The sequence below is a fragment of the Lissotriton vulgaris genome, chromosome 5 (assembly GCF_964263255.1).
Source record: "Lissotriton vulgaris chromosome 5, aLisVul1.2, whole genome shotgun sequence".
NCBI classification, from domain to species: domain Eukaryota; kingdom Metazoa; phylum Chordata; class Amphibia; order Caudata; family Salamandridae; genus Lissotriton; species Lissotriton vulgaris.
The window spans coordinates 656,715,514-656,742,266 of record NC_141693.1 but is presented as its reverse complement, the minus strand read 5'-3'; the positions used below and the strand labels follow the sequence as shown (position 1 = coordinate 656,742,266).

The 26,753-nt window shown below is 46.3% G+C and overlaps 1 protein-coding gene across 3 annotated transcripts in view; it reads right to left on the bottom strand.

The window, feature by feature from the left end:
• Positions 1 to 26,753, bottom strand: part of VDAC2 (voltage dependent anion channel 2) — a 55,465-nt gene that overhangs the window by 18,884 nt on the left and 9,828 nt on the right. For 2 of the 3 annotated variants that reach the window (XM_086922086.1, XM_086922085.1), the window contains exon 2: positions 14,456 to 14,527. In XM_086922086.1, coding sequence (XP_086778212.1) covers positions 14,456 to 14,522 — 67 coding nt within the window. In that variant the 5' untranslated portion in view covers positions 14,523 to 14,527. Of the gene's footprint in view, positions 1 to 14,455; positions 14,528 to 16,108; positions 16,182 to 26,753 lie in introns of those variants that run through there. The other variant, XM_086922084.1, reaches the window with a different exon arrangement.

Here is a 26,753-nt window from a genome sequence, read left to right as displayed (position 1 = left end):
CTAACATGTTAATGAGTTCAACTTGGTTCCTAGAAATAAAAGTAACTAAAGCAAACTTTTTCTACAAACATTGTCCTGGACTCCGTCAAGGAGTGTGTTCCTGCCTTGTATGAATATGTACACCAAATGCATTCACACTACTCTAATATTTCTAACAGCTCGGCTAATGCTAATCAGAGTAAAGTGTTATCTCCTTTAACCTTTGCCACAGCTTTCGGGGCTCATTGGACTCTGCACACTATACCTGTTTTTGGTATAGAATATACAGAGACAGCTTTCTACACTTTGTAACCACACTGCACCTTTTGCCTGGGATTGGAAATTCGTATTCATTAGAGGGGAAGTTGGTTAACTGCTTATGCAAATGCTCAGATGTCGATCTCCTGATGTTGTACAATGTGTCCAGACGATTCACAATCATACTTTACTGAGTCAAGATATTTGATGAAAAACAAACTGGTAAGTCGTGAGCAAAAACATAAGTAAGTTCAACCACTAGTTTAGTTTGTCTTCACTGTGCAAACTGGGACCATAAATGGCAAATTGGGACCCTATTCCTAAATACTGGAGTGCAAACTACCAAGCCATATCTCTCTGTAGTGAACACAATCAACCAAGCAAGTTTTTGCTTTGCTGGCCCTCACACTAAGTGGAAGGGGTACACATTGATGTGCGTAGTGTTGCTCTCTATAACACAGAACTGACAATGCACCACTACGATGAAGGCTAATGAGGGGACAGTGCATGGAAGTTTGGAAACAAATTACCCTTTAGGGGAAAATCTCAAACGGGTTTGCATTTAGACGGTCAAGATTTACACAACTAAATAAACACTACTACTCCAGAGCATGGCTTACAGAGAAGAGCGCCAGGATAAGCCTGGCAGATGATAGTGGCACTCTACAACTACATAAAATGAGAAATAAAGGAGGCCAAGGATATCACAGTATGACATCCAAAGTTTTTGTTAAAGCCATCACTGGATCGTTTCCAATTGCTTTCCAGTAATCAGTACAGCAAACACCAGAGATTATGTTGTATTGTACGTAAAAGAGGATTCAATATGCACAAGTGATCACATTCTAGCTAATTTCAAGTGTCATACAAGCACCGGTTTAAGCTAGAAGGATTTGCAGTAGCCAACTGAGAATATAACTTCACGTATGTACTTTGGGCCCTGATTTTCCAAGAGTTCACCACAAAAACAAACTTAGATAAGTTGACTTTTTTTTAAAAGATTGGAGATTGTAATGAATTTGCGATCATGGGGATGAAGGAGAGGGATACGAAATAGATTTTATTTTGAAATGTTATCAACATAGGGCTGAATGACAAATACTCAGAATAGGTTTGAAGAGTTATGCACTTGCTACAGAGATATATTTAGGCTGCAAATACCAAAATGGGATTGCAACAGTAAAAACTGCATTCCAACTTCTGTGGGGATAATGCAAATGCTACTTACCAGTATGCATCTGTTCTTGGCATGTAGGGCTGCTGACATTCATATCTGTGCATAGATCGCCGCCTAGTGTTGGGTCCGGATGATTGCACATTGTTGTCCTGGAAGAGTCTTCGAAGTATCACGAGATAGGTGGCTCCTCCCCTGGACTACAGTGCGCATGGGCTCGACTCCATCCCCCAGATTGTTTTTAGCCATTGTGGCCGAGATGGAGTGAACATTGTGAATGATGACCATGCCATGAAATGATATGTAAACACTGCAGCTGCTACAGGCGCCGGGGAGGAGGGCGGGCAATATGAATGTCAGCAGCCCTACATGCCAAGAACAGATGCATACTGGTAAGTAGCATTTGCAGTTCGAGGCATGTGGGCTGCTGAATTCATATCTGTGCATAGAATACATAGCAGTCCCTCCATTAGCGGCGGCCGCCCGTGCCAGCTGCAGCAGTTTGGAAAAGTGTCTTGAGAGCAGCCTGCCCTACAGCTGCCTGCTGTTTACAGTGCACGTCTACACAGTAATGTTTAGTAAAGGTATGTGTGGTAGACCATGTGGCTGCTCTACATATGTCCTCTAAGGGAATGTTTTCAAGGAAGGCCATAGAGGCCCCCAGCTTTCTGGTGGAGTGGGCTCTCGTGGAATTGTAAGAGTGCGTTCAGCCTTTGCATAACAGATCTGAATACATTTCACAATCCAGCTAGCAATACCGGCCTTGGAAATAGCGTTACCTTTGTGGTGTGACGCAAAGGCAACAAAAAGCTGCTTAGTCTTTCTAAAATCCTTGGTCCTATCAATGTAATACATCAGGGCCCTTTTAACGTCAAGGGTGTGGAGCATCCGCTCCGCCAGTGACTCAGGATTTTGAAAAAACACCGGCAACTCAATTGTTTGGTTTATGTGGAACTGAGACACAACCTTGGGTAGAAATTTAGGGTTAGTGCGGAGCACTACCCTGTTAGCATGAACCTGGAAGAAAGGCACTCCGGCCCCAGGTTTCGCAGTGAAAGCCTTTGGCGCAGTCTTCGGCGGCAACGTGAAGAGAATCGGCGTCTGCGCCTTCGCCGGTTTCTGTAGAGGCTTGGGCGGCACAGTGTTTTTTGGCTCGACCGCCTCGGCCCCCTCCCGAATACGCTGAAGGGACTCCGAGACCTTCTTGGTGAACGAGGCGGAGGGGCGGACCGGCTCGAGAGAATCTTCCGACGCCGGGTTCGGGTCGGCAACCAAGGCCGCAGTCTTCGGAGCCGACGCGGCTCCCCCCTTTGCCTTGTCAAGTGGAAGCGGCGCAGCCAGAGACTTGGGGTCGTCCTGCCGTTTCTTTGGGGCCTTCTTATGGTCATCGACCTTCTTGGTGTCGACGCAACTCTTCAGAGCGTCGACCAACTTTGGCGCCGACGCAGCCGCGTCGGGCGTCGTCGCCTTCGACACCGTAGTCTTCGGAGCGGCCATTTTGGCGTGGCTCTTGAGCTAGACGGCCATCTTGGATTTCTTCGGCGCCGAGGCCTCCGAAGTCTTCGACCCGACCAGTGCGACTTGCGCTTTCGATACGGGTGGCGTCGACACCGATGGTTTCACTTTCGGTTTCTGCACCGGGAGTGGTGCCGTACCAATGTCCGTGGCCGGGCCGGAAGGCGGAGCCGTGAGACTGGTATCGAGGTCTTGGGTAAGGCCCGAAGGCGATCCCGCGACCTGGGCCTCATAATGGCGGATGGCCCCGGAGTCAGTCTGAGGAAGCTCCTCCTCCGAGCTATCCTCTACGGTGGCAATGGCCCCGTCGTCATCCCCTACCTCCTCGACGACTTCCTCGAACTCCTCGTCTTCCGCGTCGTAGTTTTCCTCGACCTCCGACGCCGGGTTAGAGTCCGAGACATTCTGGATGGAGTCGTCGTCAACATCCTCCTCGAAGATGTTCGCTGGAGGGGTGCCGAACTCTGGGCCTGCAGTCTTGTGGCCCGGCGTAGCTTGAGAGTCTTTTTCGACCGGAACCTGGAGCAGGCCATACACTTGGCCTCGTCGTGGTCCGGTGACAAGCACTTATTGCACACTGGGTGCACGTCGATGTGTGGGTACTTCGAGGCACACACTGGGCATCTCTTAAATGGACTTCGTTCCATGATGAAGTAGTCTGGAGCGTCGTGTAGGCTGGTCCGCGCCGAAAGCACGCGGAAGGGTAGCAATAGTTCAGAGCCGATGAACAACAAACCCGAACGATAGACAATACCGACGCGAGTCCTAAAGACCTTTTGGTCTCAAGTAAAGAAAGTTACAATTATCGATTCCGACAGAGGGAACCGAAACACATCCGAACCCAATGGCGGAAAAAAACAATCTGGGGGTGGAGTCGATGCCCATGCGCACTGTAGTCCAGGGGAGGAGCCACCTATCTCGTGATACTTCGAAGACTCTTCCAGGACAACAATGTGCAATCATCCGGACCCAACACTAGGCGGCGATCTATGCACAGATATGAATTCAGCAGCCCACATGCCTCGAACCTAGGTATTACCAAGTACAATAACAGTACTTTACAAGCAGACCATCTTCTCTTCAATTGTCAGAATAAAGTGATTGATTATCAAATGGATCATTCTTTGTGTTCCCTGTTGTCAAGCTAGGACTGGTCTATTCAAAGCCATACTTCTCAAAGACAGTTTATTAATGCAACATGCTATTGACATCAATGTGGATTTTGCTAGCCAATACAGACCCTCACTCCAAAAGTGTGCAATTCACTGAACTAGACAGACACCCAACTGCCACCGTTAGACATGGCACACTGGGAAGTTTGCACCACAGCACTAGGACACGGTTTAAACAAGGCTTTAGTTCAGAATCAGCATACTTCGTCAAAGTGGTAAAGTTCTGGGCAGGTTCCACAGAATAGTGTCATTTCTTTGGTGAGAGTAGTCCGTCTTACCATCAGACGGACTTACATCAGAGTTGTGTAATGAGCTAGATGGGAACCACAGAGCTATTAATCCTAGCGACAAATTGTGTGCTCTTGGATAAACAGACTTTTTAACAGAGACAGAAATAACTTAAACACTGGCAGTAAGCAGGCGATAAGAAAACAGGACATTAAACCAACAATCTTTTGAAGGCACCCAAGGGGGAGAGTGCATACAGTCATAATCCACTCCATAAAACAAAAAGTTCTGAATGTAGTTTTGGTACTCCTGCTGCATCAAATTGTTGGAGGACTGTCAAATCATATGCTTCCTATTCCTTTCTACCCATGTCATTATGTGAGAGGTAAGTGAGCCATTGATGACTCAGGCCAAACTCGAGCCAGATGAATGGCTCTGGCTCGGCTCAAAGTTCTTAGTTCCTCGAGCTCAAAACAAACATAGCCTCTATTGGACTTCTGTCTGCCACCCACTCTAACCGCACCAAGAACTAAATACCAAGCATTAAGTATTGATATAAAGCAAGAGAAGGAAGGAAATATCAATGAAGTGGCCAACGTGAAACAAGGAAATGTGGGATCGCCCCCCCCCCCGGCTTCCCCACTGAACCAAATTGTGTGCTCCTAGGCAATTATTTCACTTTGCCTCCTTTTTAGGTTTCGCTTGCACTGTGCTTGTGAAAATTATTTCGCTGAGTAAAGCAGATGCTTTAGCCTTGGAACGTTTGTGGCTTTTTTCCATTCATGCCTCAGTACCTTCCTTTGCACTTTGTAGGAATTATTGGATTGATTTTGTTCAACTTTATCTGCCCAACTTAAACAGGCAGTCACAAGTCTAATCTTTCAGGCACGTGGGTCACTATTTGAATGGTGCAGTAGCACCGGGCCATCAGAACTCCTCTAAACACCAAATATTGCCATATTTTACAACTAAACAGGCAGTCACAAGTGCAGTTATTTAGTTAGTGCTATGGTCATTTCAATAGTGCAGCGGCACTGGAATCAGAAGCTCCAGGCACCCCACTAAACAGATTATTGCCATAATTTACAACTAAACAGGCAGTCACAAGTGGTTCTCTCTCAGGCACTACGGTCATTATTTGAATGGTGCAGGAGGTGCATTGGCACCGGGTCTAAAAGCTCTAGGCACCACACTAAACACCTAATATCGCTATATTTTACTACTATAAAGACAGTTATCTTGCAGTTAAAAGCTGCTGGATCTGAACTGTGCAGGAGGTGCAGTGGCACCGGGGCCAAAAGCTCTAGTGATCCCACTAAACACAGATCAGAAGCGGGTCCCTACTCATCATGCCAACCACTTTGCTATTCACAGTCCTAGCCAGCGTCAGTAAACATTTTTAAAGCACTTTCTGAACAATTTCCACGTATTTTTTTTAACCAAGTTTCACCTGCTTTTAACTAGAGTGCGCAGATATCCTGTTCAGCCCTGTTCCACGCCCATTTCTCTCAGAGCCACTTTCTAGTCCACCGCAGCTGTGTGCGGTTTGTGTGGAGGAGGTATTTGGTTACACTTCTGCTTTGCGCAGGGTCAGTGCGCTAGTTGCGCCTCACTCACAGTCATAAGACCAATGCTACGACGGAAGCCCCTCTGGCACTTCGAAGGCCCGACTGGGAAGAACTTCTAAAACTAAAAAAAAAAACACAAACTCCGGCCTTCCGGACTCACTGGTAGAAAGTCTCTGTCCAAATAAGTTGCTAGTGGACACCGAAGACCCACTGAGGAGTGGTGTGCTGGGCTACAAATATGGGGTTAGAGGTACCCTTTGGACTAAAGACTGCGCTGCTGAACACCAGGTCCCTCCAAAAGCAAAATTTATAGATCTTTACGCTACTCCAGGAAAAGGAGTTAGACCTCCTTGCATTAACTGAGACCTACTTAGAGGAGGCCTCTGGTCCCGATGTAGGGGCCTCCCTCCCCCCAGATTAAGACATCTTAATGTATAACCGGGAGGGGAACAAAAGAGGGGGCGGAGTCACAGTCTGCAGCCGCAGGTCACTTACCACTGAGAAAATAGTTGAGGACAGCCTGGATAGGGCAGAGGTTTTGGGGATTAAGATCGTGCTCAAATCATCCTGCTTGATAGTGGTATATCGCCCACACCCAGCTATATACTGGCAGAAGCCTTTTGCAATTCCTAAATAGCGATTTTTAAGGAATCGCTATTTAGGAATAGCAAAAGCCTATGCATGTAGGAATCGCTATTAAAATAGCAATTCCTAAACATTCCTTAATTGCTACTCGCAATTAAGGAATGCCGTCCCATTCATTCCTATGGGCCTACAGGCCCATAGGAATGAATTGGAGATTGCATGAGCAATTTGCGAGTACCAGTAGGTACTCGCAAATTGCTCATGCAATTTAAAGGGTGTCAAAATGACACCCTTTTGCACCCCTTAAATTGATCTCTGCACATATGTTGCACACACACATGCCCTAAGGGCATGTGTGTGCGCAACATGAAACTTTGAAAAATGCACAAAAGTGCTTTTTTCAAAGTTTTAGCAAATTACCATGAAGTTAAACTTCATGGTAATTTGCTACTCCTATTAGCGAATTCGCTATTTTTTTTACTTTCATGCATTGCATTTAAGGAATCTCAATTTGGGATTCCTTAAATGCAATCGCAATTTAAGAAATTTCAATTTAGAGATTCCTTAAATTGCGATTTCTGCATTTGGGATGATGCATCCCAAATGCAAAAATACCAGGAGCAAAGGGGCAGATTCTGAGAATCTGCCCCTTTGCTCCCGGATTTATTTTGATGCATATGCCTGATAATGATCTGTTCCATGAAGTGATTAGCGATCTGTGCTCAAGATACCAACAGAACCTGGTATTAGGGGATTTTAGCAATCATTGGGATCCAATACCTAGGGTTTGTGTATCTAGTAGGTTCGGAGATGCTATGACTAGGTTTGGGATGCAGCAAATTGTGGAGTTCCCCACTCACGAGAAGGGTCATACTCTAGATCTTACTTTGACCACGTCCTCAGTCAAGCTACATACATATTGTAGACCATGTAGTGGTCAGATCACTATCTGATTAGCCTCCAACTCCCAGTGGGTAGCTGCCCTATACACCTACCCCCAGTCTGGAGGGCAGCACAGAATTATCGCAAGATAGAGGACTCCAAGCTGAGTGAAGCACTAAACAAGACAGTACACGCAAGATCACAGTCCGGGGATCCGGACCTGGTGTACGAAAACCTCAATTCCGGGTTAAGGGCAGCCTTCGATATGGTGGCTCCCACGCAAAGGAAAAGGGTGACAAACAGTATGAAGGGTGCCCCCTGGTACACGCAAGAACTAAGAAAGGCACTGGCCGAAATCATACGACCTTCAAGCCCAGGAGAAGTATAAAGCAACATTAGCTCTCTACAAAAAAAAAACTCCGTCATTAGATCTAAATGTGTGTATTATGAAGGGAGGATTAGGGAGGCTACAAATATTCAGAGAGAGACCCTCAAAGTACTCAAGGAGTTGAGTTGCACGAAAGAACAAAGGACGGTCGCTAACCAAGCGGACTGTGAAAAGGTACAGGATTTCTTTCTAGCCAAGGTTAAAAACATCACTGAAATAGGTAATACTTGTATTACCTAGTGCCCTCCATCAGTGGATACGCAAGAGTTTCTGGGCGCTTCTCTCTCAACCTTCCCGGCACTTGGCTCAAATGGTCTAGCCCACATCGTGGCCAAAGTAAAATTCGGGTCACCAGAAGATCCGACACCCCTTTGGTGTTCAAAAGAGTCAGAAGTGCCGTCCCTACTAAATCTCTCCTTGACTACAGGGAAGGTACCTGACAAATTCAGGGAAGCAATAGTGATCCCAATGCCAAAAAAATCTGGGGCAGACCTTAACTTGAAAAACTTCAGACCAATCTCCCAGCTTCCTTTCCTGGCCAAAGTTCTTGAGCAACATGTGCTCAGAGTCCTCTCGTCCTTCTTGGAAGAGCATCAGCTGTTACACACACAGCAAGCAGGATTCAGGGCCCACAACAGCACTGAGTTGGTAATGCTCTCCGTGCTGGATGAATTGAGCCTAGTAGCGGATAAGAATCCCTTGGCACTGATCTTATTAGATCTCTCAGCCGTGTTTGACACAGTGGACCATGCACAGCTGGTAGTCACCGGGACAGTCCTCCAGTGGATTACCTCCATCATAGAAAAATCGGTCTCAAAAGGTCCAACTAGGAGAATGTAGGTCCAGGCAGGGTGTTTTGTGTTAAGGGGATCCTACAGGGCTCTGCGTTGCCCCCGCTATTTAATATTTACCTCCAGTCGTTAGTAGAAGTGGCAAAACTAGACTGGCAGGTGTTCAACTACACTGATGACACCAAAGTTAATTGTACAAGTTGATAACTGGCCCCAAGCACAGCTTAATGTACAGAATATCCTCCAGCTCACATGAACTGGATGATCTCTAATTCACTGAAGGTAAACCCGGACAGGACAGAGGTGCTGGCCCTCAGTACAAAGGCCTCACCCTGGTCAAAACTCTTCTGGCCCCAAGAGCTTAGCACCACACAGACACCAGTGCCAGGCATCAAACTAGACACCAAACTAACCTTAAACAATCATGTGTCAGCTGTAGTGGGGAGCTGCACAGGGTTGATGCAGCAACTCTGCAAGCTCATGACCCTGTTGGCATTTTCTACTATGTGTACCGCTGTGACGGCCCTGATTCTGTCACAACAGGACTACGGTAAAGCAGTATACACAGGGCTTCCTGACAAACTCCTTGTGAAACTTTGGGTGGTTTTAAATGCTGCGGCAAGGTTGATCTTTAAACTACCAAGAAGAGCACATGCCACCCCCCTCCTCAAACAACTACACTGGCTCCCTATCAAGCAGAGGGTCAGGTTCAAGGGTCTGTGCATTCCACATAAAGCACAGTATGGAGCTGTGCCTAAATATATCAAAGATCGCTTGAAGCCCTATGTGCCTGGACACTACCTCCGGTCATCTGAGGCCAGCCTGCTGGCCTGCCCGCGCTTTAACAGAACTACATTTGTGGTGGGGGGGGGTTGGGGGTGGGGGGGGGTTGGGGGGGGGCTTTCTCAGTTGTGATTCTCCAGATTTGGAACAAGCTCCCGGACAATATGCACAGGGAAACCAAGCTACTTCTGTTTAGGAGGAAACTCAAAACCATCATGTTCACTGAGGCATTTGGATAAATCCACCTACTGTACACAGTATCCTCGGGACTAAGGGATTCCTGGCTCATGGGCTACGCTACAAGCGCCTAGAGATCTTGGATGATTGGCACTCTATAAATAGAATATAACAAGCTACAACTTACAAAAACAAACATTGGCATAGCCAATAAGTCTCGCCTTTGGAACCGTATAAGCCTCATAGCTGCACAGACATGCTATCAAAAATTATATGAGAGGTGAAAGAACTGGATGTCTTCATTCCAATGAGGTCTGGGCAATCAGGGAGAATATGGGCAGTACAATGTGTGAAAAAAAAAAAAAGGATTATAAGTATGTTGATATGGCATTTTGAGTGGAACTAACCCTCCGTGGGTCCGTCTAGAAAATGGTTTTACTTCCACTGAGGGATGTCAAGGTAATAAAAGTGTGACTCAAAGGTCAAAATGCTTCATAGACAGGAAGCCCCTTGAATGTTTAATTTCTTCCTGGATATAAATCTGTAGCACGATCTGGGCTCCGGGGAGGAGGGGCCACAGGTTGGCTTCCGTAATTGGAAGCACAATGTAGGGGGCTTCACCGGCCCTGGCAGGGTGGGTGTTTAGGGTAGAGACCCCAGCTGTGTGAGGGCACAAGTGCTGGTGCGAGCGTGTGTGTGTGTGTGTGTGTGTGTGTGTGAGAGAAAGTGGAGGGAGAGCGGAAGGGTCTGTATGTCAAGGATATTTACTAAGAAAGCAGATTTTAGGAAAGGGGAGATAATGTAGGCGATTTGGGAGGAATTGTGTATGTGTGCACAAGCGTAGGTGTATGCAGGAAGCGCAGAGGGAGTCAAATGATATATAGGAGGGTTGTGGGAAAGACTGGAAGTAGCGTGGCAACTTGCTGGGGTAACGGGCGTTTCATTACTGAAGTTAACAATGAAATAAAGTAGAAAGAAGAATGAAAAGAGGATGGAATAAAAGAAAAAATAATCGGAAGGTAACGAATGAAGAGTTGGTTTGTCCGCATAATGATCACGCCTTGATTCCTAGCAATGCAGGGCTGTGAATGCTAAAACATTAACAGAAACTGCATTTTTCCCCTCCCAACAACCTCCCCGCCGAAGAGGCTGCATCCACAAAAGCGGAAACAAAGTTAAGCTATAAATAGCGGGTGTAGACGGAACGTTGCTTCCTAGAAAACTGCGTTGTCTGCCAGCCTTGACAGGACTCATGTGGGTTTTTAATTCTATTCTACACATTTTTTAGAGCATACAAATAACGCACAAGTTACTACTTGTGTAACGATATATCTGTAAGAGACATTAGTTAGGGATAGATTCCTTACCTTAGAATATCCCCAGGCGTCAGACTGGATCTGGAAATTTTTGCGTAGCACTACCCTTGAGAGTCCAGTCTCCTGGGTCCAGGACAGCTAAGACCTGAGCCAGTGTCAGCATTTTGAACTTTTCCTTCTGGAGGAAGTCGTTGACGTTCTGTAGATCCAAGATAGGGCGTAGGCCCCCTTTGCCCTTCTTGGGTACCAGAAAGTAGTGGGAGTAGCAACCACACCCTACTTCTGGCCCAGGAACGTGCTCGATGGACCCCTTGGCCAATAGGGCCGTAACTTCCTACTGCAGAAGCCGCAAATGATCCCCAGATACGCTGTGGTATTGCGGTGGCATGGCTGGAGGGGTCGTCTCGAAGGGGAGGGAGTAGCCCCTTCGGACGATTTGCAGCACCCACCTGTCCGATGTGACAGTGCGCCAGTGAGTGTGGTGATGGCGAACCCTGCCCCCCACTGGCGTCACATGGGCCCGAAAGCACGGACTAGGAAACTTTGAGGCAGATGCTGCAGGGGAAGGTGTGGACTGGCCTCGCCGTTGACCCAGACTGCCTCCACAGCGGTTTCCACGGCCACCACTGCGTTGGATGTTAGTCTGCGGTGCGTGGCTGGCAGAACGTGTGGGGGCGCCCCTTCCTTGGCCACGAAAGGAGTGAAAGGCACCAGTTTGCTGGTGCGGGCAGGCAAAAGAGGCCCAAGGACTTGGCCGTAGCCCTGGAGTCCTAAAAGCGCTCAAGCGCATGGTCTGCCTTGTCACCAAAGAGGCGACGGCCATCAAACTGCATGTCCATGAGGGTATTCTGGACATCCGCTGAAAAGTTGGCAGACCTCGACCAGGCGTGGCGACGAATAGCCACCGTCATTGCCATCGCTCTGCCCAGTGAGTCTGTGCGATCCAGCCCACACCGGATGGAAAAACGTGCAGCATCTCGACCCTCCGCAAGCCCTTGGGAGAGTTAAGCCTTGACCTCCGCCGAGCATTTCTGGCAGTACGTCCGCGACCGTGTCCCACAGGGAGTGGGTGTAGCCGCCCAAGAGGCATGCGGTGTTGAAGACCGCAGTCCCAAACTAAGGGAGGAGAATATCTTCTTTCCATAATTCTCATACCTCTTGGATTCCCGATCAGGCAGAGCAGACGGGAATGCGGTCTGGGAGTTAAAAGCCTGGATGACCAGGCTCTCGGGGTGGGTGGACAGGAAACAAGGGTCGCCCGGGGCCGGGCGGTGGCGTCTGGCCACGTTCCTATCTACAAGGCTGGCCTGTAGCGAGCCTGGACCAAGTGCCCAAAAGAACGTCAGTCAAGGGCTCATTAAACGGCAGCAGAGGCTCAGCCGAGCTTGACTGTGGTTTAAGGACCTCCGTGAGGAGGTTAGCCCTCACGGCCGCGACGGGGAGCTCAAGGCCCAAGACCGTGGCTGCCGCGTCAACACCACACTGAAGGTTGACCCCTCCTCCGAAGCCACGGTAGGAGGTGAGACAAAACCAGTGTCTGGCGAAGTGTCCAGACCACTGGCACCCCCAAGTCCACCTGTCCAGTCCTCCTGGGACTGAAACTCACGTGTCAGAGGGTCCTCAGATCCCTCCCAATACTCCTTAACACCAGTCTCCTGATAATCAGGGTTTTCAAATGACGGGCCGGTTCATTGAAGTAAAACTCCAAGCGGCGTCAAGAGCGGCGCCGCTCCGACGCCGGAACGAGGGAGGCTTTGGGGACAGCGCCAGAGGGGACACCTGTGGGACCAGCGCTGGTGAGGTAGTCAGGTCGACCTGTGACAATCCGGATCCAGAAGCGGATCCAGTGGGGCCCTGCGGCGCCGGGCCCGATGGCGCCGGCGGCGTCGGGGCCAAAGCACCCGCCGGCGTCTAGCAGAAGCACCCGACCCGCTAAGGCCCCCAGGCGGGTCCGCTGGGCCCGAAGGCGCCGCGGAGCCTGCCGGAGTGAGGGACCTCATGGCCATGAGTAAGCGCTCGAACTCATCCGGCGTAGCTTGCTGCCCAGGGACCGGAGGGTATGGGGCAGGTCGCGACGCCCGCGACTCAGACGGAGCCGCGTGGGCGGTGACACACAAACCCCCGGCCGCATCGCGCGAGGTTAAGGCCCGACAGTAGGAGCAGGTCATGTCGTCATGATAGACGCCGAGACAGTGGAGGCACAGTCGGTGAGGGTCGGTGACCGACATCAGCCGGTCGCAGTACCTCACAAGGTTTAAAACCTGGTGTCCCTACCGGTACCAATCGGAGTCGAAGACTCGAAAAATGATCAAAAAGATCTCAAAAAAGTTTCGTCAAAAAGTGACTACGGTACCACTTTTTCCGGATCTGCGCTGCTGGTGCGGAAAAAAGAAGAACTGACGTCAGCACGCGGAGGCGGCGTCTAAGAACTCAGACGAAGTCATCACGGCGCCCACGACGGACGCGGAGCCGCAGATGACGCCTACCGACGCGCAAGGGTACTGCTACGCAAAAATTTCCGGATACAGTCTGACGCCTGGGGATATTCGAAGGTAAAGAATCTATCACCAACGTGTCTCTTTCGGATACTATTATATATACACCTCAGTTTCACTTTCAAATAAGCACAGCACTCCTATGAGGTTAGTCGGTGTCGAAGGGGAATGCTCCAATCCCTATACTAAAACATTTCCGGATCCTGCCTCTTTCAGTGATCTATTTGGGTGAATGTGTGATTTATAGTACAAGTAACAGAAGAGGCTAGGGAAAAGTCCGTGTGGGGGTGTGTAAGTGGGATTACAGTTGTTTAGGGGGGTACTGACGAAGTAAACGTTCACAATGTATAGAAAATGGACGAGGTTTACCGAGGCTGACAAAGTGCAGGAGTAATGCCCATGCTATGCCCGCTTTAATTATTAATGCACCTACCAAGGATCAGCCGATTGATACTGAACAACCTACGCATGGGACTAAAGGAGCTAGGACATATTAGCGCATAGTTAAATCCTTGCCGGAAGTGAAGAAAGCCAGATGGTCTGCCGCAATTATAAGGGAACTCGAAGTCCTCACTGTAAAATTCAGGACACTGGAAATCCTCAATTTCCTTAGCTCCTTATCAGGTGTGGAGCATACTTTCAAGTTTTAGCACGTATCACCTCATCGAGTTTTAATCTAGTGCCCGGAAAGTAGCTGCTACAATGCCCTAGCCAGTGCCCGAGGCCCTCACTAACCGTGACACCACACACCCATCCTAAAGTTGTAATACACACGACATGCTGAAGACATGCAGCACGCAAAAAACTTGCCAAGTGAGGGACATGGCACAGTGAACCTTACTCTATAAAAAAAATATTGTACACTTATGCAAACTAAAGTTCAAAAGAAAGGCCGTAAGCCTCTCATATATACAATGCAACAGCCCTCGAGTGACAACCTGCCAACATAGATCTCGTCCAAAACCCAGTGAAGCATTGCACATAACTGTTGAACTGCTTCGTTTTGTCATTTCTTCCAAAATGACTATGCTCTTTAATAGGTCACGTTTCCGGAGAGTGTCCTCCGACCTCGCTGCAAGCTGAGATTGTTAAATGGTGTGCTCCACGTTCAAAATCGTGCATTTATTAGAAGATCGAAACTTACCGTATCCCTTGTTGAACGTATCTCTGGCACACTTGCCAAGGTCAGCATAACCTGGTGGAACAGCCATTATATCTGGAACAAACAAGAGAAAGATATTGAAACTCAAAAGAAATTTCACAAGTACCTTGCCAAAAGTAACGAGTAATGTGAGCAGTAGTGACGCGTCTATATCAATCTGATAACTGCCTTGCTACTGTGCTGGTGAAAACACGGAATGCAATAACTTACACTGTAAGACAACAAAAAGCGAAGGGACCACAGACATGTCCCAGGAAAGAGCAAGGGGGTTCCAGGCACAATCTAAAAAGTCTTTTCAGCACAAATCCCTAAGAGTTGCCTTTTGATATTTGTATATCCTATGGTCAACACCAGTCGCCTCGAATATGGCTGATGGCTAATGTGCATTCCATATTATGTGCCCCTGCTTTATGTCGTCCCCCACACCACCACCACCACCCCCCACATCTCAACTTCTGACAGAACTCGTAAATCCAATATACACAATATTGGCCAGCAGTTGACAATCACAGCATCCAATAACACCCACCATCAACAAATCATGTTCATACTTACCCACCGACATAAAATGTATGTTTATTGACCTAATCTATCAATACACGCTTTGGAAAAACGCCCCGATTCACCCCAGACATCAAGATCTCTCTCCAAGTTTTTGAACGTAAAAACGGGCACTTGCTGAGGAAAGGACACACCCATTTTGAGATCAGCACTAATTGAATCTGAATCCAGTCTATGAATGAACCCTTCCTTGTAAGTGCGTGGGGCACTCATACCCAATTAGCACAGTGAGGGCACACCAATGACAATGACCAATATGCACGTATGTTACATTACATAAAGCTCACGTTCACTGGAAATAAAGGGAGCCATAATGCTGTATACCATTTCTTTAGAAATCCTAAATAGCAAACAAATAAATTAAGCAATCCAGGGAGTGTTTTAAAGATTTATTAGTGTATTTTCACCTTCTTAAAAAATACCTCCATGATAAAAGTATTCGGGGCTATATTAATAGTTATGTGGTTTAAGAGGAAAAAGCACGACAATGTACATGCAAAAAAAGAAAATGTACTAAGTTAAATTAAAACGTAATGATTAGCTGATCTAGCGCGTTGGTGCTACAAGGAGACTAAAGGGGGCTGCCCAAGCACTAATAAAAGCGTTCAAATACGGACTCAAGAAGAGATCAACTCCATCATTACGTCCAGCCAAAAACTCCTCATATCCCGCCCTTCTGTTTCGTCCCAGAGGAGCCTAGCCCTCTTTTTACTTACACCACGCTTAGGCTAAGCTATTGAGTGGCCTAATTTTAGCTATCCCGATTCGTCATGAACCTCCGAGGTACACCTCTGCCGAGCACACCCATACGAACTCTTCATAGTCTTCAAACAACCAGAAGAGGCCCACTGTTAGGTATGCAGGGACAAGATACACCAATAAACTGGAAATAAGTACTTTTGTGGAATTTTACTTCGCACTTTTACTACTATGGCCGCTCTCCAACATTCTTTTTCATGCTGGTCAGAAAACTTCATTTTAAGGTTAGCAAAATATACCAAGGGTGCGTAAAGACCACTCCAAAGTTTAAGTTAAAGTCATACAGAGCCCACATCCCCCACGAGTCCACCATACCTGTAACCTTCACCGGACCTGCAATTTTCTCGGGACCTGCCATTTTTTCGGGACCGGGACCTGCCATCTTTTCGGCACCTGCAATTTTCACGGGACCTGCAATTTTCACGGGACCTGTAATCTTTACCGGCCCTGTAACTTCCACCGGACATTCTGGATTAGGAGTTTTAGACATTATATACTCTCCCTAGCACTAAAGTCAAATCAAATAGCTCTTCTTCATCAAATATTTGGTCTTTTCACTGTCATGTGAAAGTAGATGCCTTCGGTCAAACAGCTGACCAAGTAGCCATGGCAGTTGAGAGGACGGAAGTGAATTCTGGCATAGAACACTTGTGCATCACAAAGAACTGGGTAGTCATGGTAACGGGCACCACAAAGGTTCTACAGTGAACTCTGATCCAGAGGTAAACAAATTAAGCTTCAACATCAGGAGGAGAACGTTCATGGTATATGTAAGTAATAGGCCCCCTTGGATGTCAACACCCACCAACAAGGGCAGTCTGTGCTGAACTAAAACTCACGTTCAAGAAGTGCAACTACAGCTTTGAGTAAAACAGTACTAGGACTTTATTAAAAATATGCAAGACGATTATAAACATATTTCTTACTTTAAGCGTGGCCGTAGAGTTTAAAGATTAGAGTGAAATCACTTGTCACCATGAGGAAACAAACAGAGCCACGGCGGGGGGGGGGGGGGGGGGCAGGGGGAACAAACAGAGCCACGGCAGGATCAGTTTTAGTTAAGCGGGGCACACGGCAAGGCTGCCTATTATCACCGGTTCTTTTTGCTTTTTTTTATTGAGCCCTTCGCAGCAGCAGTTCGGAATACTGCTGATAACTCTTCTCCTATTCCATCAATGGCTAACATCAAGCTTTACGCTGATATTATGCTGTTAATCAAACCCAATTTAAATTCACAAACCCGTGTTTTACAGCTCTTTGAGGAATTTGAGGTGGGGGGGGGGGGGGGGGGGGGGGACATAGGATTAATAAAAGGAAAACAGAAATTCTAGTATGTGGAGGCAGGGATCCAGAATTGCACCCTGATATAAGTCGTTGTATTAACAACTAACCAAAAAGATATCTAGGTTTTTTGTTTTTTAGCCCATGTCAAAGATTTGTTTAATCTTAACTTTGATCCCCTTCTTCAAAAAATTTGCATAATGTTTTCTAGGTGGAATACATTGCCATGATCGATCCTTGGCAGAGTCGCTCTGATAAAAATGTCTATCCTCCCTTAATTTAATTTTTTGTTTTCCACTATTACCTGTTTTTTTTTACCAAGTATACTCTTTGCCGAAGTTGAATCCATGTTTTCTAGTTTTATTTGGGCAAAACCACAACGAATCGCAATAAGCACTGTTTCACAAATTGGACCAAGGAGGTCTCTCCTCACCGAATCTTAGGGATTACTAATATGCCTACTTTGCTCAGTATCTGTCAAGATTTAAGAATCAAACCCCAAATCAAAATGTATTTATTAACTACTTTTTTAATTTAATCCGTTATGAAAATCAGATTCCCTCCCCGTTGCAGGTTTTTAAATCTCCAAAAGTTGTCCGCTATAAGATACTTCTATGGTTTAAGAAACGTGCTGCCATGCTTAAGAGTTACTCTCTCCCCCTTTAATCCAACAACTTTGTTGCCTAACTTGGCTTCATGTTTGGGAATTAAGATAGGATCAGAGATGGTTCAGAAGAGGGTTTAATAAAGTGACAGATTTTCTAAAAGATGGAGAGTGGATATCTCCGACAGAAATGGTCCAGTTAGTTCAGGGGAAATTTTTTTATTGGCACGGTCTTACATAATATTATATCAAGCATTTGGACCACACAAAGTTTACATGTCCATCTTCGCTGGTTAACGACCTTTTTGTCAATACGGTGTCAAAGAAACCGGGGGACTGGAAACGTTCCATAGCTCAGAGTAGGGGGGTTGAGCTAGGCCTTAAAGCAGTTAAAAAATGGCGGTAACAAGAAAATCATGGACTCTTAATACTTGGACAATTATTAATAAACTGAATTTTAGCACGTTAAGGGGGGCTAACTGATGAAGAATGTTATTCTTCAGTAAATGGCTTCTGTACCGTACGCCTGCTGCAATTTCCAAAATGTCTATAGTAATCATTTATCGGATTGTTTTAGATGTTTAAATTCTGTCTCCGCCAATTGGTCCCATATAATGGTTCACTGTACAAAGTTTACATCCTTTTGGGATGATATTTTTGCTTTTCTGAGAAGTTATTACCAGTTTGAGATCTTCTTAAATGTAAAATTGATGCTTTACAGTTTAGATCCTGATCTCAGGCTTTTGGTCCCGCAGGTTAAATGTATTTGTATTGCAATGGCAGTTGCTAGATCTGCGACTCCAAAACCCGTGGTCACAACAGATTAAATCAATGCAGAAATCGATACAGAAAATGCGGAGAGTTAGGAAATGAGAGCAAGGGTATGCTTTGAGGGTAGGAAGGGTCAGCAAATATGATTTAATTTGAGGTTCATATTTCAATTCATTTGGATTTGTATATTGTGAATGAAAGCTTGATGTTAATGGATACTGTTTTTTTTTCTTTTTTTCCTCTTATTTTTTATGCCAAATTTGATAGGCCCAAATGTGTTTTCTTTTTATTGTAATGATACTAAAGATCTCCAATAAAAAATTGAAATAAAAAAAAACAGCCACGGCGGGTGGCAGGGGGAACAAACAGAGCCACGGCGGGTGGCAGAGGGAACAAACAGTCACAGCCGGTGGAACAAATAGCCACGGCAGGTGGCAGGGGGGAACAAACAGCCATGGCGGGTGGCAGGGGGGAACAAAAAGCCATGGCAGGGGGAACAAACTGAGCCACGGCGGGTGGCAGAGGGAACAAACATCCACAGCGGGTGGCAGGGTGGGAACAAACAGCCGTGGCAGGGGGAACAAACAGTCACGGCGGGTTGAACCAAGAGCCACGGCGGGTGGCAGGGGGGAACAAAGCCACGGCGGGTGGCAGGGGGGAACAAAGAGCCACGGCGGGTGGCAGGGGGGGGGGGGGACAAAGAGCCAAGGCGGGGGGCAGAGGGGGGACAAAGAGCCAAGGCGGGTGGCAGGGGGGGGGGGGACAAAGTCACGGTGGGTAGCAGGGGGGGGGGACACAGAGCCACGACGGGTGGCATGGGGGAACAAACAGAGCCACGGGGGTGGAAGGGGTGAACAAACAGAGCCACGGTGGATGGCAATAGACAACAGAGCGACGGGGGGTGACAACATAGCAGTATAAAAATGTGTACACACACTTGAAACTAACAATTTGAGGCTACCTATAATGCTCTTAGATTAAATGCAAACATTTACAGAAGCCTGAAAACAAGAATGAGGATTCCTGGTTTTGAAAATAAAATCTACACAAAAATAACTACAAGACAAACTGTTTGCTAAGCTGGGCAATTTTAGGTTCAATTTCCGTGAGGCATCCTTTTATAAAAAGGTCTTTGATTCATACTAGTAATCCACAAAATAACGGAATATTAGTTTAAAAAGAGTTTTAGCAAGATCATGGGAAACCTGAAAATGAACAAGCATTGGCAAATAATCTGTCTGGGTGCGGATGCCAAACTTATGGTTTGTCAATGTGCATTTTGCTTTGCAATAGTCTTTGCAAAATTATTTTTGTTGGAGCGGCCAGGCCTAATTGGGAACAATATAAAATTTGCTAAAAGCAAAAACGTACACATTGCCATAGTTGTCCCTGAAACTGAAGTTACCTACTTTGTGTGCCAATGTGCTCCTTGAGAAAAAATAGTGTGTCACTCAGAGCTGTATAGATAGAAAATCTTTCATAAAAACGAAATACCTTGGCTAACTTAGGGGCCCAATTATTAAAGAAAGTCACAAAGTTCCCACAGTTAAGGGCTCGAAAATTCCACTCGCATAGTCTAGATAAGTTTAACAAGGTCGAGCTGTTTTAAGGTCCTACTCGCCCTTTCTGGCGAGTAGGAAAACAACCCAACTTTTGTCCTCCGTCTGTGAAAACTGAACACATGTGACAAGATAACAACATTTAAAGGCATTTTTATTGCTCACAAAGTTAATGAGCAATAAAGATGCCTTTAAATCTTGTTATCTTGTCACATTTGCTTACTTTCAGAGACGGAGGTAAAGTAGGTTGCAGTTAGGTCGAGGACATTTTTTAAGGTACTAGTCCTGCAGGACTAGTACAATTTTTTGGATTTTTTGAGCCCTGCAGTTTATGTCCTCACATTAGTGAAGATTTACTACTCATGAATTCAAAAATATTGACAGAAGGAGGCCTAGAAACCATACTCCTTTGTGAACTGCGTTTTTGCATGAGTAAATATGCATGTGTAGGTTTGCTGATGCGAGAATCTGCTTAGCATTTGTAAGTTCACTTTCAATACAACCCCTTTATACCACCACCCTGGAAAAAGTGTTCACTTCTGCCCTTGCGTGAAGTAAATTTCCAACATGTCCCAGAGTGCGAAGAGATCAGAGAAGAGTTGGTAAGAACACCAACAAAAAAAAACATTTAAAGTGCACATTTGTAAAATAAATTTTTCAACCCTGGTACTATCACTAATGGATAGTTTCAGCTCCAGTATCAAGACTTGCAGCAAGATTAACAAAGAAAAAAAAATGGGGTATTGTTAGAATACCAACCCAGTGTAATGCGAGCCCCAGCATAGTGATAACGACTATTTCCGGATGTCTGGTTCAATAAATTTTTTTGCCATAATCGGTCACCTTAATGCATTGCACCAAAGGGACAAGTGGATTTTTTTGTTAACCATTACAAGATTTATGAAGCATCCTGTGCCATAGACTGTCAGATATTTTATAAAATCCATACCCCTGGAATATTCTATCTGATAAGTGGCAAAAAACAGGCCAGTTTCAAGTTGGCATCCACGGATGAGGACAATATCTAATTAACTAGGGCGCAATGCTGAGCAATAGGTCGTAAATAAGCATCATGATCATTATCTGTGCACTGGAAACTTGGAACATCCTCTTCAATGAACTTGATAATTGTACAGGGTGTACAGATGTAGTCGTTCTCAGTCTTTTGAACAAAGCAAGAGTACAAACGTAAAGAAACACAACAACACCCTCAAAAGAATGCAAGACCTGGAACCCTGCAGTGAGTAATCAGTGTCCAGTTTTTTTAAACGGGAATCCAAAGGGCCTCATAGGGAGAGTGCTAAAAGAAAGGTGCCTAGAACCAGTAAATGTACAACGAGTCTTGAACCAGGTCAAAAAGGCCCAGAGACTATGTAATCAGTGAAAGCACAGAGTCCAGAACCGAGAAACTACGGGAATTACCAGAACTGGTTTAGAGCACCCATGACATAGTCTAAGGTCCTGCAACTTGAACCTGGTCAGTGAGCTCACAGAACTGTGCCCAGAGAACTGAGAGCTCTTAGAACCCAGAGTCCAGTTTGTGCGTGTAATGGGAGAGGAAGGTGCCATCCTGTGAAGACAGTTCCTGAAGCGACTACACACAATTGTAGTTGATTATCCAGATGGTAGTACAAGACCAACCTGTCCCATAAATTACACCTGGATCTTGCTGGAAACTACCGGAGAATTTTGATGTGTAGTACTAGATGCGAGGACACAGAGGTATTCTGCAGTGCAAATAAAGGAACAGTACAAGCTTTTTCATTGGGCAAGTGCACAGTCGTTGGAAAGGCATTTGCAAATATAGGGAATCCATGGCAGCCTTACTGTTGCGATGGGTACATTTTGCTCAGAGGACACTGCTTTTTAAGCTATGAATAGGAGTTCACCCCACCAAAGTCTCCAGTATTAAAAAAAATGCCTTTGCAATGAGGGCATGTCTGTGAATGATTTGAGTTTAGATATTCAAGTCATCTCTGCAGCACTGAGACAAAGAGCCCGGGATAGAGTGTGAGAGAGAGAGCGTGCGTGTGTGTGACAGATTCCAGAACCAGAGAAAGAGAACCAGAATCTAAAGGAACCAAAAGTAAAACCTCCCAGAAATTTGATAAAGTTGAAGCATGCCTGACCAACAATTATTTCGTGACAGACTTTGTAGTTCAAACTTCAAAATTAAAGCATGGAGGCATCTGTTCAACAACGTATCTACAATTGTCAGCGGAAGGCAGGGGTGGACTAAGTTTGATTGACTGTCTCTTTCCCGTTAAGTCAGTTGAAGGGGAGTAGGTGATGCCGATTGGTCGTTTTGGGTCTTGCTCCTCACTTCACCCTTTACCCCGAAACGCTTCCCTGCCTTCGTGACCTGAAAGTCCAAGAGGTCGCAGACCTCATACATGTAACGATTATAGTTGTGTTTCCCATGTTTTAAACTTTCTTTTGTATTATGTTTCCTTATTTCATTTTCTCTGTAAAGGAGGAAAATGTGTAGTATACTTGTGCTCCTCACAAGATGTCCACCTGTGGTCATTAGACCTTCCTTTGTGTTCCCATCTCCCCAGTCTCCCAGAATACCTGTATGCATTCTACCTTGTACTGTTGGGAGATTCTACTCGTCAGTTGGTCAGGAGCCAGTTTATTCAGGAGAACTGCAGTGAGTGAACCAACGCCTGCGGACCAAACTCCAACTGACTAACAGAACATGGGGTGTAGAGAGAGAGTCATAGGCTTTCTGGAATGTGAACAGTACATAGAGAAACAAGGACCATAGAGAAAAACAAAGGGTGAGATTTACAATACAATGACAGGTTTGAGGTTTCACTAGAAGTGGATGACCATCCAGAAGGTATTGTTAAACGTAAAACAGTCTAGGAGAAGGGGGTCAAGCCTTGGCAGTGTACGCACTACTTAAAAAAAAAAAGTTAACCAATAGTACAACTTTGGCTTCTTGTCTTTTCAAAACCAATACATTCCAGTAGGATTTATTAAGTGTTACGAAGATTATTGGGGTAGCAGCGCAACACTTCCGACACAACAACCATTCATCCTGCCATCCAAAGGCCAGTCTTTTCTGGGGTTTTTTGCAGTCAATGTCCCTCTTGTGACAGTCTAGTGCTGTTTTTTGCGCACTCCATGTGCTGATGACATGAGGGAAACCTCAACAACTTCAGGATATAATGAAACTTAGCCAAGGTGATTGATGCTTTTATATCATGAGTGGGGTCTAGGTTACAGAAAAGTGAGAGGGGACAAACTAAGCAACGTTTCAATAACTTACTGTTCTCCATTTGCAGGTGTGAAAATCTACAATCTTAAATGTTAAAGCTTTCTACTGCCGTCTCCGGTTGAACCACACATTCCTACAGTAAAAAGACCAGTTTACCCTGCTCAGCAGCCTGCAATTGATCAGAAACGTGAGAATGGCCCTCGACAAGGCCAAAGCATTGGTGCTTCACCAGAGCAGCAATCCAAAAGCTACATGTGCCAGATCTGAGTCACCAGGTGGGTAGGCCAGGCCATTCCAGGCTTTGAGACAAGATCAGTCTACGACTGGCTTCTCCAACAAGTAGCTCATGATCTACTGGTAGCTCTTGAAAGCGTTGTAGGTAGCTCTCCTACTAATATAGGAGATTCTCCTTGGTTGAATTCAAATATTTATACTAAATTAAAAAGAGTGTGTTCGACATGAAAGTGTATGCATTTAACTCAAGTATTTTGTTTTGTATCATGTTTTGAGAAAAACGGTTGAAAAAATACTTAAAGCTCATTAGTGTGAATTGCTGCAATAGGTACACTTAGTACTAATTTACCTTGGTGCCTGGGGCTTTGCAGCCACGGTTGTTATGAATAGCTGACGAGTCTGCCTGTTGCACTGAGCAAATCACTGCTGACAATCTTGCATGGGGTGGCCACTATTGTGATCTTGTCCAATGTGGTCACTATTACCAAGCTAATAACATTAGTAACTTGGGATCATTTTCATAGAAAATAAGTAGATCGTATTACAGAAAAGATTGGAAAATCATCAGTTGGTAACCAATCCAAGAACTCTAATACTGCTTTAAATTCACCTTCACTGATATCCGAATATTGCTTTCAATAGTTCTTCCTCCACTTCCCCATAGCAGTATGTTGAAACGGATTGTACACCTCCCGTGTTCAAATGTTACTCCAAATCCCTCCTGTTAACACTCGCCCCAATTTTACTTCAAATACTTCCTTCTCTGCATAGAAATACCCCAATTATTGGATTATGTTCTCCCACAACCCCACTCCACTGTGTGGGCATTCAATGTATTTTGAATTGATAAAAAGAGTGTGGTGTAACAGAACAAAAAGCAAATAAACGTAACCTCGCCTGCTACATTTTTCTGAAAGGCCCATCCAACTTTAGTTTTCCACGTAAGGTTCTCTTTATGCATTATTTAGTTAGAGAAAGCCCAACCTAAGTCTCCAAACGGTAAAAGTGTTGGTTTTAGCCATTTGTTTGGACCGGGACTCTGTGCCAACCCAGGGCAGCCATTCCTTTGTGGGCATTAGAATGGCCCGTAGGCTTTGCGTTGGCAGTTATCGGCTGATCTCCTGAACTCCACTCCGCAGGATCGCAAGAAAGTCAGAGCAGAGCAGCAGCAGACGCCGAGAGCTGCGATTGCTAGCAGCAGCGGTTTCCGTGATCCAAGGACGAAGCTGTGTGGGCCATTGAATTGATCCGGCAGCAAATTTGTGCGGTAAGTCAGGGACGGTGTGTGGGCGCTGCGATTCCTCCATCGGAGCAGAGCAGGTCGACGCGGCTTGCTCCCCAGGAAGCCCATAGCCCCACTATGACCAGGCGCAACCAGCCAAACACCTAGTCCCAGTTTGATGTGCCCCATCGGCCCTGCTGGACCGCCACACTGCTATCCGCTTCACTTCACGCTTCTCCCAGCCTTACTGCACCTCTCTTTCTTTGACGAGATGGGAGGCTGACGGGCTGAGCCTGAGACACGTACTCCACCCAATCCATCTGGAGGGAGAGAGTGAGCACAGCGTCCAGCCGATGCCCTAAACACCTTCCAGCAAGTCAACCAGACCGTAAGGCACTCAGGCAACGCCCGACGCAGCACACTTTTTGGACATCTCACAAAAACTACTGCTACAGCCATTGCAGTTACTGCAAAACGCCTAAGGACTGTGGCTGCTAGGGGAGGCCAGGGGGCAAGAGGAAGTGTGAACTGAGCAAGCGCGGTCGCAGTACTCCGCTGCTGCCAAGAGAGCTCCAGGGAACACACGGAGGTGGCCCGGCTAGCGCCGGGTGCGGCTTGTGAGCTCCTATAATGAACCCTGCTTGATCCTACACTGGGAGCTCCCCAGAGGCACACCCTGCAGATCTATTGTAACTACTGTTCCTCCGTCGAATCAGCAGCATCCCTGAGCAGCCCCTGTAAGGCAGTTTGGTGAGGAGTCCTCATGGAAATAGCGCATCTACGGTGGGGGGGCAGCAACGGTAACAGTGAGTAGGGATCGGGGGAGCGCTAACAACCCTAGTAAATTGAGGTGAACTGGTGAGTTGTGCTCCCTGGGGCTGGAGAAGGACGAAAAGTGATATAGTGAGCAGCTATCACCTACACGACATCAGTACCACCCTCCAGCCTCCTTTTCTCTCACAATCAGCCCCAGCCTTCTCAAGGCACGGTCAGTCACCAAGAGACAAAGCAGTGAGTGCCTTCTAGCCAGTACGCTTGCTGACTGCAGGAGGGATCTCTACTACAAAGAGTGGCTCTATTCACACACTTGCAGCACATCGTGCGTCACACTGCATATTACTAATGATTGCCCGAAGAAGGCAAAAAGGATCCCAGTCACTAGGTCAAGGTCAATTGTTGATGCCAATGGAGTTGTATGCTCAGCAGGGCTACCTACCAACTAACGATTCCAGCACAACAAGCACAAGTGTTCAGGACTCAGACCAGCGCTCAGGATTCCCCAAGACACAGAATAACAACAAAAAAATCACTAACACTGGCCGGATAACTAAATACCTGCTTCCCAAGTCCTTGAATGGAGTCTCAACCAATGGTAGTACAGACCACCCAAGAAACAACTTATGCATCAAGGTAGACCCCCCCCCCCCCCCACCACCACCACCCCTCCTCCTCAACAAGTTCCCAGGGCTTATGGCCTATGGAGACAAAACGCTGCTCTTTCTTGTCCAAACATGGAAGGTGTTAACAATCGCACTCCTTTGCCCTCGGGCCCAGACTTTGTCCCTAATGCAAACACGAGCTTCGCTCCAAAAGCCCTTCGTTCATCTTCCACTGACAGCCCCAAATTAGCCTCATGTGCACCAAGAAGATCTACAATAATTGAGGCACAAATACATCAACCTCTCACCCATCCGACAGCACCCTGTTTTGACCGCTCCAGCAGGCTCCCCCGCGGTCACAAAAATAAACAAGAGTTTGGCAGAACTTATTATTTCTACAGCAGCTTGAAACTAAAATCGAACAAACATTGGAGTCTACTCCACAGCTGTACAGACCTTCTAGTGGAACAAACCATTAGCACTGTTCTTCTTACAACATAGAAAACTCAAGCTTCACGGTCACCTCAGATCCCCCTAAACTAACTAATCCACAATATATAAAGGCCAAAGCCTTACTTTGACAATCCTTCAAGATGGACCTACAAATTAATCACTTGCAGTCAATCGCAATGTCCTTGGCGGACTTAAGAAAAATGGACCATATCACTAACTTGAACCATATTTCAC